Genomic DNA, 13,053 nt, shown 5'->3' with positions numbered 1-13,053 from the left:
CAGGGGACTTCCCTGGTGGTCTAGTGGTTAAGACTCCATGATCCCACTCCAGGGGGCCTAGGTTCGATCCCTAGTCAGGAAAACTAGATCCCATATACAACTAAAGATCCCACATGCCACAGCTAAGACCCAGTGCAGCCAATATATGCGTGTGTGTGTGTGTATATATACATATGTATATATATATTATATGCTTCCCTTGTAGCTCAGTCGGTAAAGAATCTGCCTGCAATGCAGGAGACCTGGGTTCAATTCCTGGGTTGGGAAGATTCCCTCGAGAAGGAAATGGCAACCCACTCCAGCCAGTATTCTTGCCTGGAGAATCCCATGGACAGAGGAGCCTGGCAGGCTACAGTCCATAGAGTTGCAAGAGTCCAACATGACTACATATATATATATATATATATATATATATATATATATAAAACGAGCAGTCAAAACCAGAAATAACTGTTGTGGGAAGAACCATATTGCCTTAAAATTCATATGTTGAAGTCTTAACACCTTGCACCTCAGAATGTAAATATATGGACAGACAGCCTTTAAAAGGGTAAGGTAAAACCAAGTCCTATGGGTGGGCCCTAAACCAGCCAACATCATAAATTAGGACAAAGGCACAGAGGGAAGAGATGGTCATTTACAAGCTGAGGAGAGAGACCTTAGAATAAATCACCCCTGTGACACCTTCATCTCATATCATTTTATTATGAGAAAATAAATTTCTGTTGCTTAAGTGGTACTTAGCTATGGCAGCCTAGCAATCTAACATAGTCACCTCTTATCCAAGGACTACTGAGCTTTGGTAAAGGCAGCCAAGGTGAGGCTATCCAGACAAGACTCTTCCTTGAATGCTTGGTGCAATGATTCTGCAGTGGGTCCCGCCAAGCCGTCAAACAACACCTCCAAGCTCTCTGTCACCCAAGACCTGTGTGTGAGATAACACGGGTCACCCAGAACAGACAACTGATACTCTAGAAACTTGTTCTTGGCTTTGTAATCTGGGTATCCGGTTTTATCCCTCCAGAGGTAATTAAGCTCTTGAATCCACACCAAGTAGATATCACAATTGTATTGCACAAAGCAAAATTTCCTTTTAAACTTACAAAAAATACGATATAAGATTTTCTAGCTGGGAGAATTGAGGAAAATATCCAGGAGGAAGAAGTGTTTAAAGAATGAGCAATTGGACTTCCTGGTGGTCCAGTGGTGGAAAATCCACCTGTCAATGAAGGGGACACAGGTTCAACTTCTGGTCCCAGGAAGATTCCTCATCCCTTGAGGCAACTAAGCCCTAGCCGCAGCTACCGATGCTCAAGTGTTCTAGAGCTCAGTGCTCAGTAGAAAAAGGAGCCCCCACAATGGGAAGCCCACTCACCACAACTAAAGAGTAGCCCCTGCTCGCTGCAATCACAGAAAGCACGCACAGCAACAAAGACCCAGGATTGCCCAAAATATACACATTTAAAAGAAATGAAGACGGAGCAATATTTTGGCAATCAGAGATGATTTTTACATGTCTTAGGGATAAGAAAAACAACTGCAAAAAAAGTTTCTTTTGTAGATCTATGTATTAGTTACTATTTAGTAAATTACAGATTCACCAGGATGCCAGGACTGCTGTGCTGCATTTACAATCTGACCAACTTCAAGACAATGATTCTCAGACTTTGATGTGCCCCAGAATCTCTTGGAGGACTTACTGACACACAAATTGCTGGGCCCAACTCCCAGAAATACTGACTCAGCAGGTATGAGGTGGGCCTGAAGGATTTGCATCTTTAATGAGGTCCCGGGTGATACTGATGCTGCTGACTGTTCTGAGAACCATCACCTCAAGAAAGAGAATAACATACAAACATCAAAGCACTTTGTCATCTGCAGAACTCACAGGCTTAGGGAACTTTCCTAAGCCATGGAGAACTACTGAATACTTTCAAAACTGCAAACAGCATTTGATTTCATTCAAATGATAATCTATGTTGGAAAAGGTTGACTATAAATTCTCCTCAGAGGTTTTGCTTAGTAATGTTTTTTCATCTAGTCAATATAAGAACAACTTTTACATCACAAGGACAGAGGCTTTGAAATTTTTGTCAGGGACTTTTGAAAAAGTCCAAAGAAAACACACAAACAATGTCTATGTAACTCTCTTCTTTTACTTGATATAACTAGTTGCAAATTCCTAGTTTGATTGAATTAGAGTACTAATATGAACAAAGATAACTGGCAGGCAAGTCATGATCGTTAATCGGTGTCTTTGTTGGTTCTTTAATTAGACATGGATATAAATCTGGAATGGATATACCAGTCCAGAAATGAATGCTTCCAAATTATAAAGCAAAGCAAAACAAAACGAAAATCACTTAGTGGTTAAGTCTTGGGTTACACTTTAAGTTGTATATTTGTGTTGTCCAATTAGAGTATCCTGTCGCCTTAAAGAAAGCTAGAGAGAAAGGGATTTCCATGTTAAAAAAAATGGGATGGCAACCCCATTCTTTTGAGTACTTCCTACAACTGATCATAGGGCATTTTAGCATGCTTAACATCCTGCAGTATTTGTTCTGATAACGTGAAAACAGAATGGACTTTGGAATCAACTGATACGGACCCAAGAATTTGAAAAAGAATAGATACAGGTATAGTATAACTGAATCACTTTGCTGTACACCTGAAACTAACACAACATTGCTAATCAACTATACTCCAACATACAATAAAAAGAAAAAAAAAAGATATGGACTTGAATCTGACCTGTACCACCCATAGGATATAAAACAACTACTCAGCACCTTGGCATCTCAGTTTCCTGATCTGTAGAGTATAAACACTAGACCTGCTTCTTGTTTATAGAGGGTATAAAGATGAAATAAGAGTGTGTGCTGGCATTCCTAGTACACTGGGTGACATGTTGAAATTTCTTTCATTATCTTACTAAAGCCTGCCTTACACTCTATTACCTACTATCTAGCATACTAATGATATCTTGGATAACAACATCTCTTGCTTATGTGATAAAGCCTGCATGTCCCAGTCCCATGCTTGCAGAGACCCCTTAGGAAGCACACACTTTAATGCACATATGACCTCTTATTTATACTCCAAGGCAATCCAGAGTTTCTCCTCCACTCATCCCATCTTCTCCTGGCAACACCTAACTCCTCGCTCAGTCTGTTCTCTAAGTTCAGCCCCTTCCACATCTCCCCCATTACCTCCCCAAATGCTTCTGCCTCTAACCTCCCACCAAGACCCACTGCTCCATTGACTACCCCAGGCCCACTCATTCCCAAGTTCCCCCTTTCCTGGCAAGCAGCCAATGAGGCACAGCACTTGGGGTACCATATCTTGACCCTGGCCTTCCTGGGTTCTCACCGCTGCCCACTGCTAGCTCATCCATGCACAGTCAGCTGTCAGCAGCATCCCACGTTGGGACCATTTGGTCTTCACGGGCCCGACCCTAGTCTTCTGTAAGTGGATTTTAGGTTTCAGAGATTTTAAATATGTCTGACCTTTCAGATACGCTGAAATTTGAGAGTGAGAAGCACCAAGACATTCTTTTGTGGAACTACAGAGATACATTCTTCAACTTGTCTCTGAAAGAAGTACTCTTTCTCAGGTGGGTGAGCACTTCCTGTCCAAATGCCGAGTTCGTGTTCAAGGGCGATGATGATGTTTTTGTGAACACCCATCATCACCTGAATTACTTGAATAGCTTATCTGGGAACAAAGCCAAAGATTTGTTTATTGGTGACGTGATTCATAATGCTGGAACTCATCAGGATAAGAAACTCAAGTACTACATCCCAGAAGTTGTTTACACTGGCGTCTACCCGCCTTATGCAGGAGGAGGCGGATTCCTCTACTCCGGCCACCTGGCCCTGAGACTGTACAATGTGACTGATCGGGTCCTTCTCTACTCCATCGATGATGTTTATACTGGAATGTGCCTTCAGAAACTCAGCCTTGCTCCAGAGAGACACAAAGGCTTCAGGACATTTGATATAGAAGAGAAAAGTAGGAGTAACATTTGTTCCTATGTAGATGTGATGTTGGTACATAGTAGAAAACCTCAAGAGATGATTGATATTTGGTCTCGGTTGCAGAGTGCTCATTTAAAATGCTGAATTATGTGCAAACTACATTTTACATAGAAATGTATCTCAAATAGTTCCCATTTGTGTTCTCCTCCATTAGAGGTCATTTCTATGTAAAACCATCAAAATTACCTTTATAGGTCATGTCCATTTGACGGCCTCTAAACCCTTCAGTTCAGACGGTAAAGTGTCTGCCTGCAAGGCGGGAGACCTGGGTTCGATCCCTGGGTCGGGAAGATCCCCTGGAGAAGGAAATGGCAATCCACTCCAGTATTCTTGCCTGGAGAATCCCATGGACAGAGGAGCCTAGGGGGCTACAGTCCACAGGGTCACAAAGAGTCGGACACGACTGAGCAACTTCACTCACTCACTCACTCACCAGAAACAAAGTCACTGTGTCAAGAATTCATGGGTCTCCCCTTCAAAACCTCTTTAATGTCCATCTCTATTTATTTTATTTAGTTGACACTTTTATGACCCTTTCTATGAGCTCTCTATGTAGACCTGTTTTTGTTAGTCATCACAACCCCAGGGAGGCAGGCACTGCCACTAACTGTTATAGATGAGGACCCTGAGACAGGGACACCTGAAGTTACTTTCTCTAGGTCATGTGACCAGGAAGTAGCAGAAGTAGAACCCCAGACTATCTGGCTCCAGAGCACAGAGTCTGCCTTTCAGCTCGAGTGCCTCTTGCCACCCTCTTGTCTGAAAACAGAAGCCACGGCTCCTCCTTTTTTCTCTCCCGACTCCTATTCATCCCTGCCACATCTGTGCCCTTGTTTCCCATACAGTCTCCAACATAAGAGAGTTTTCAAAGATGCCAACGTGCCCGCAGAAAGGATGAAGAGAAACAAGAAGAAGTAACTGAAGAACTGAAGAGATGCGTCATGCAGGGGAAGCAGACGCCCTTTGTTTATTTAAGCAGGCAGGGTTACTTGTCGAGGCACAGGACCTGAACGCAGAATGGTACATGAGGGCTGCAGAAGCTGTTCAGAACATAATCCAGTGCTGCCACGCCATCTATGATGAGAGAAAAGAGACATCACTGGATTCAGACACCACTGGATCGTTTTCCAGGACGGTAGATAGAACTGAAACCAGCAAGGAGTAAGAGCCCGTGCTGCCAACATCAGGTGTGAGTGAAATTGCAGCCTGCCCTCCGTCTGCTGCTGCTGACAAGCCTTCAGCCCTCCCTTCTCCCATCTCCTCTCCTCCCTCCAGTCAGCAACTCTTCTTGTCTGTTCACTCGATGCCAGACCTGGTATGCCGGTTGCTCTACTGTACTATTGTGATTCTCAAGATGCTGTACTGTAAGGTTAAGCACGTTTTGTTTATTTTTGTGTTTGTTTTTTATGTATTATTTGAATGAAAAGTATAGCTGATTGTGTTAGCTGAGTACCTAGGCTAACTTTGTTGGACTTATGAACAAATTGGATTTACGAATATGCTCTTGAGAGGGAATTTGTTCATATGTAGGAACTTACTGTATACCATCTAAGTATTCTGAAACAATGTTCTTCCCCAACACAAGGGCATTTCCCCCTCTGACTTTCCTTAAATATGTGCAGATCCTTTTTTTAAAAAAATAATTTATTTATTTTAATTAGAGGCTAATTACTTTACAATATCGTGGTGGGTTTTTTGCCATACATTGCCCCCCACCCCCAGTACACCAGCGAGCATCATGTTTCTCTCTTTCTGTTCCTCGAGAGAATGTTCTTGAATGCTTGCTCTGCTCATGATTTCTTTCTTCTCATTGTCTAATTTCTAATTACTTCCTAAATACTGACCTTCATTATTGGAACATAGCTGAAAATTATGTAACTTCTTTTTTTTTTTAATGGAATTAATTACTTACAATGTTATGTTAGTTTCTGCTGTACAGCAAGATGAATCAAGTATATGTATACGTATATCTCCTCCTTCTTGAGCCTCCCTCCCACCCAGCACCACCCCACCGCTCTAGGTCATCACAGAGCCCAGAGCTGAGCTCCCTGTGCTGCACAGGAGCTTCCCGCTAGCTTTCTGCTTTATACATAGTAGTGAATATATGTCAATGCTACTCTCCCAATTGGTTCCATTCACCCCTTCCCCCTCCTCTGTGTCCATATGTCCATTCTCTATATCTGCTCTCTATCCTGCCCTGCAAAAAGTTTCATCTGTACCATTTTTCTAGATTTCACATATTTATGTTAATACACAATATTTGTTTTTCTCTTCCTTACTTTGTATGACAGACTCTAGGTCCATCTGCATCTCTACAAATGATTCAAGTTCATTATTTTTAATGGCTAAGTAATATTCCATTCTTAATAAGTAAAAAGATATCAGTTATATTCATCCTTGAGTTCTCACTACCACTCAAGTGTCTTGAAAATCTTTCTCTGGAAACATCCTCCTTTGTGTCCCATGAAGCACATTAACCCAGTTGTTATCTTCCTTCCTTGCAGATTATTACTCTTTATCTCCTTGACTTGCCCTTTTTCTTCTTCTAGATTTCTGAAAGTGGGTGTACCTCAAACATAATTCTTAGCCCACTTCTGTTTTGGAGCTACAATATCCATGAGTCTCATAACTCTAAAAGAGCATGCATCAGAATCCTCTGGGTGGCTTCTTACAACTCTGTGGACCCACATCAGTTTTGAGTGTTTGACTGGAAGGAGACACAAGAATTTGAATGTCTACCAAACTCACAGGTAAGAAGCAAGAACATATTGTGAGAACCATTAACTGGAAATCTCCTTCTTTACCACACTTTGAATTTCCATTTCTTTTTGTTTCCCTATCATATTTCTTTCTCTGGATCTGTCTTCACCATCATACCTCAGTCTGGAGTCTACAATTAGAGTCTCTAATTGGAAAATTAGAGATATTGGTTATTTCCCTTTGGATGTTGAATGGTCACCTCAAAAGCACAACAATGTTGAACTCACCATATTTCTCTCTCTCTGAAAACACCTCTGTGGCAGAGGCTAGATGGGTAGTAGACTACATTTCTACACAAATATACACATACCATTAATGGAGCGCCTGCTATATGCCAGTCACTGCCCAGACTGCACTAGGCACTGTATTTCAAATTCTCACAACCGCCAAATAAACTGATATTACTATTCTAATTTTTTTTTAAGGATGAAAAATTAAACTTAGATACAGTAGGTGACCTTACCCAACGTGACACAGCTATTGCGTTAACGTGCTTGCATTGGAACTCGGGGGCATTTGGCTATAAAATCCCTCTTCTTTCCTTGATATTATACCATTCTCAATACTTAGAGAAAAAGCTTGCATAAGTCAGTCCCTTGATCAGTCCTGGGGCCACAAAAGCATTTGTAAGTCTTTTGTACATGTTGGACATGACTTCCACCACAAAAGGCAGAGAAATGACCAAAAGTCTTTGGAAATAGTATAGCTATACATTCATCTTGGAGAAGGAAATGGCAACCCACTCCAGTGTTCTTGCCTGGAGAATCCCATGGACAGAGAAGCCTGGTAGGCTGCAGTCCATGGGGTCGCACAGAGTCGGACACGACTGAAGCGACTTGGCAGCAGCAGCAGTACATTCATCATGGATTTTTAGAAATCACTTCTAGAGCACCTCATTTCTTAAAGAAGCTTCTGATTTTACAACATGTGGCCCATTCTAGTACAAGTGTGACTCCACAGCAAACTGAATGCAAAATGGAAGACATAGCTTCGCAGCAGAATTTATACTTGAGAGTGGTGGGATGAATTGGAAGACTGGAACTGACATATATACACTATTGATGTGTGTGTGTTTGCGAAGTCACTTCAGTCATGTCCAACTCTGTGCGACCCTATGGACTGTAGCCCACCAGGCTCCTCTGTCCATGGGATTCTCCAAGCAAGAATACTGGAGTGGGCTGCCATGCCCTCCTCCAGGGCATCTTCCCAACCCAGGGATCAAACCCACATCTCCTCTCTCCTGAACTGACAGTAAAGTTCTTTACTATTAGTGCTACCTGGGAAACCCACACTATTGATACTATGTATAAAATAGATAAATAATGAGAATCTACTGTATAGCACAGGGAACTGTATTCAATGCTCCATGGTGAGCTGAATGGGAAGCAAATCCAAAAAAGAGAGAGTTATATACACGTATAGCAGATTCACTTTGCTGTACAGTAGAAACTAAAACAACATTGTAAAGCTATTATACTATAATAAAAATTAATTTTAAAAAAAGAAAAGAAAAATACATAGGTTTATATTGAATGATCAGAGAAGGCAATGGCAACCCACTCGAGTACTCTTGCCTGGAAAATCCCTTGGATGGAGGAGCCTGGTAGGCTGCAGTCCACGGGGTCGCTAAGAGTCTGACATGACTGAGCGACTTCACTTTTACTTTTCACTTTCATGCATTGGAGAAGAAAATGGCAACCCACTCCAGTGCTCTTGCCTGGAGAATCCCAGGGACAGAGGAGCCTGTTGGGCTGCCTGCTATGGGGTCGCACAGAGTCGGACACGACTGATGCGACTTAGCAGCAGCAGCAGCATATTGAATGATGTGTTGTCAGACACTAAAACTATTGTTTCAAATTATACTATAAAAATAGAGGAATTCTACCCCTCCACAAAAATAAAAGAATTTACACTTGTATTTGGAAAAGACATCAAACCTCAGATTCTGTAAATCTTGACATCATCTATTGATTTAACACTATAAAAAAAAAAACTGCATCAAACATGCAACATATGTGACTATTTTGAGAGCCGTGTTCTAGTATCCATGGAATTAAGCTGTTTAGAGCACACATTCGGAGAAGGCAATGGCACCCCACTCCAGTACTCTTGCCTGGAAAATCCCATGGACAGAGGAGCCTGGTGGGCTGCAGTCCATGGGGTCACTAAGAGTCGGACACGGCTGAGTGACTTCACTTTCATGCATTGGAGATGGAAATGGCAACCCACTCCAGTGTTCTTGCCTGGAGAATCCCAGGGACGGGGGAGCCTGGTGGGCTGCTGTCTCTGGGGTCGCACAGAGTCGGACACGACTGAAGCGACTTAGCAGCAGCAGCAGCAGAGTACACATTTGGTTTCCACTGTAACTCTCAGTACCACAGCCACCTAATCAGGTTCTCAGAAATGATTTGTGACTAATAAAGTGTGTGCATGCTTAGTCGCTCAGTCGTTGTGATCCTTTGAGACCCCAAGGACTCCAGCTCGCCAGGCTCCTCTGTCCATGGATTCCAGGTAAGAATACTGCAGTGGGTTGCCATGCTGTCTTCCAGGGGATCTTCTCAGCCCAGGGATCAAACCCAGGTGTCCCACACTGCAGGCAGATTCTTTGCCATCTGAGCCACCAGGGAAATCCAACTAATAAGGTATTACTGCCCAATCCTAACATAGGTCACTTTGCTTCTAATTTCTCCCCACATTTTCTTTGTCACGACTCTTCTCCTCCTCCTCAACTCAACTGATATATTCTCTCTGATGCCTTTTCTTTCTCACCCAGAAGCTTATTTTTATTCCAGTTATGATCCAACATGTCATGGAGTATATCTCTATTAGAAAGTACATTTTATCATCAATTGTGTTAATGACAAAAATGCAATACTTCATCAATACTGCATGTACTGTTCATCCTAAAATTGGTGAGTTCTTCAAGGGTAGTGCATAGATGTTATTTATTTTATATGCCTGGCCTTACAAACAGGGCTTACTCAATAAAGATTTGTTGAATGAATGAATAAAGGACTGAATATCATATATCACATCTCTAACATCAGACGAGACAATCAGGGTGGCAAAGTCAAGTATATTTAAGCACAGATATATCTTCCACTTTGTAGCATGGCAAAGTGCATATCCTACTGACAATGATACATCACTTTTTATATTTTATACTGAGCACATTTATTTCATTTTAAGAAGAGAATGACTTTTAATGTCACTCAATAGCCAAAATAAGAAAGAGTTTGAAAGTCTCTGCTGTAAAATGTTTTATGGTATTGTGCTATTTTAAATTGGCAAAGACACTTGAGACAAAGAATTGATGCAATTTAATGAAAGAGGAATTTCATACAGTAGAGCAGCTACTCTAAGCTTTTTAAATATAAGAATGCTACTGCTTCATTTAAATGAGTCAGAACTTGCAGTTAGAAAATAGAAAAAACCATGTCATGTAGAGAGAAGTGGCTCCATGAAGCTCATATATACCCGAAACAGAAAACATGAAAATCAAGTCAAACTTTAAAATAATTCTCATATCATTAATATCAAAGCTTATAAAATGAGGAATCCAAGTGGATGAGAACAAAAACATTTTTGTCAATACATCAATCTCTTCACATAAGATTTTGAGAAAGTTATAAACTTTCCCATATACATGTGAAATACTACCCGTAAGTATTATATAATCTTATTATATATTCTAAGTATTATATATTCTATGATAAGTATTATATAATCTTATTATATAAGTATTATATCCATAAGTAAATATAATCTAAAATATTATCCATAAAACTTCTCTGTATCAGCCCAAAAGATACAGTCCTTGAGTTACCATAGCAGAAAACTCACTGACTAATGGATATTCAGATAATTCATGATAATGTAAATCAATGATGCAGTCAAATTACTCATGTGAAGATTATTTGTTTTAAACATTCACTGTATTATTCATAGTATTTTAAAAACTGAATGTAAAAATATTATAACTATCTCACTAGGTAAGTGAGAAGACCTAATAAAATAATGCATGTTAAATATTCCAGCTTAATGATAAGCTGATAGCAGTAGATTTTCCAAAACAGTAGTTGCTGGGGTGATGCTCAATATTTCAATTACTTAATAGTCAGAAAATTCAGGCAGATAGTATAAATAGATTCCAAAAACCATAATTAAGGAAGTGAGAAGATTGCAAACTGGGTGCCATGCTGCCTGCCTTCAGTCATCCACGGTTGCTGGTGCATTTACCTCAACCCTCAGACGAGGTGCCCAGACACACACCTCTGAGCGCCTTCCTCTCACTCTGCCTGGAAGAAAGTGTTCCGCACGACCAAGAACACACCTCTGAGATGCTTTCAGTGGATTCCACCTGGGAAGGTGCAAGGAGAATTCAGCTGCTTCCCAAGTCAGGAAGACAATCATGTCTTCTTGAAGGTTTTTTTTTTGTTTTTGTTTTTTACCGGATCAACTCTTATTTAACAAAACTTGAATATATGGTCTCTAGTGTCCACTATGAAGCCATGTATGATGCTCTCAGTGTAACATAACATCTATAGATCATAACCCAAAGCACAGTTTGCACATTTTCTCAAAACACCTATGGCCATCTGTGTGGTCTTATGTGTAAGCACAGATCATATCCCATAATACTGAAGGGGAGATTCCATGCCTTAAGAATCCATTACAGACACTATTCACACCCCGCAAAACTCTTCATTATCATTACACTATAGATACAATGCTACTAGACTGGGTTGCAGTAAAAAAAAAAAAAAATCCAAGAAAATTTTGTGCTCTAACAATCATTTTGCCTCATGATGCTTTATGCACTTTATTTCTACTACATCAGTCAGGGAACATAGTGAGCTAAGTTTTCTTTCTGGTTTCCAGTTTCATCATCCTCCAACGTGAGCCCCCAGATCCCACCATGGTGATTTCTGGAAAGTTCAAAAATGTTCACTGCTAAAATGCAATTCTGTCAGTCAACAACTGTCTTCCTTTCCTCCTGCCTCTCTGCTCACAACTTCCTTTCCTCCTATCAGCGTGTCTCCTCCAGAAAGACTTCACTCATCATCTTTCTTTCAGCTGAATTAGGAGTCTTCCCTCTGTCAGGGGGTCTGGTGCTTGCTCCTTGTAGCTCTGCGTGTAAGCACAGGCTTACTCCTGAGTTACCTAAGAACAATAAACATCTTCTCTGCTTGTATTATCCAGACATCACCCAGAACACAGCGGAGAGCAGGTACGCAGCAAAAGTGGTCGAGTAGACAGTGACGACGATGCTGACTCCTATTCACAAAACCTGCTTACAAGGAAACAGACTTGAAACTTTCCTTTTTCTGTTAGACAACGTAAGAAATGAGTAGAGAAGCCATGCGTCTTTTTCCTTGTATTAAAAATGGTTTATAAGAATGTTCATCAGCAGCCCTCAACTGGCCCCAAACCCCAACAGCCAACAATAATACAATGGATAAACATATTGTGTTTATTCAAACAATAAAATACCACAATATGATGGGAACGACAAACAATCGGGAGGAATCGTCGATGTTGAGCAGAAGACAGCAGATGACAAAAGCACCCATTACCAGATTCTATTTATGTAAGTCGATGTATTGGAAGTCAGGGTGGGACTTATCCTTGGAATGAGTTAGTAACTAGAAGAGGCGTGAGGGGTTTGCAGTGCTGGTCACATCTTGCTCTATGAACTGGCTGCTGGAGACATGGGTGTGTCTAGTTTGTGAAAACACACCACGAAACTGGAAATGGACAATCAGTGCACTCTTCTACCAAGCAGCATTTTCTGCTATAGAGCGTTTTCCACTACAAAATATTCAGAGAATATTCGCCTTGGTGGCAGAAGTTAATGATATTTGTAATGAAAAGGAGCTGCATTGGCATGGAGTGGCAAAAAAAAAATTCTTCCTATCCATCCATTCTCTGAGGAAATCTTACTCTTTCCTTTTAAGCCTCTAAAATCCTTAATTTAGAACCATTTACCAAAGGCTGAATGAAGAAGAAATACACAAACAAAATACAAATAGAAGTGCTAATATATTGTCAGCAGCATATTGGTTTTTGTTGTGTAAAGAGACTTTTACCCATATTTTACCCATAGACTTTTACCCATAATTTGAAAAAAAAAATTCCTACGGCCCCTAATATGAAATTCATAATAGCAATAAAAATAGTAGTTCTGAGAAGAATTTAACATACACCCTGTATCCCGAGACATAGATTTGTTTCTTGCAAATAAGCCTGATTCCAT

At 40.7% G+C, this 13,053-nt stretch overlaps 2 protein-coding genes across 10 annotated transcripts in view; one reads left to right on the top strand and one right to left on the bottom strand.

Annotated features, from left to right (window-relative positions):
- The window catches only part of RBMS3 (RNA binding motif single stranded interacting protein 3), an 814,140-nt gene that overhangs the window by 582,356 nt on the left and 218,731 nt on the right, over window positions 1-13,053 (bottom strand). The window lies entirely within an intron of this gene.
- On the top strand, window positions 3,498-4,121 carry LOC129635492 (N-acetyllactosaminide beta-1,3-N-acetylglucosaminyltransferase 2-like). The gene has a single exon (XM_055558570.1). It carries the CDS (start codon window positions 3,498-3,500, stop codon window positions 4,119-4,121), a length of 624 nt encoding a protein of 207 aa, XP_055414545.1.

This window comes from Bubalus kerabau, chromosome 20 (genome assembly GCF_029407905.1).
Source record: "Bubalus kerabau isolate K-KA32 ecotype Philippines breed swamp buffalo chromosome 20, PCC_UOA_SB_1v2, whole genome shotgun sequence".
In the NCBI taxonomy this organism is placed as follows: domain Eukaryota; kingdom Metazoa; phylum Chordata; class Mammalia; order Artiodactyla; family Bovidae; genus Bubalus; species Bubalus kerabau.
This window is presented reverse-complemented; position numbering and strand designations above follow the sequence as displayed.

Coding starts and splice junctions, on each gene's coding strand:
- LOC129635492 (XM_055558570.1), top strand. CDS start 3,498: ATGTCTGACCTTTCAGATACGCTGAAATTTGAGAGTGAGAAGCACCAA.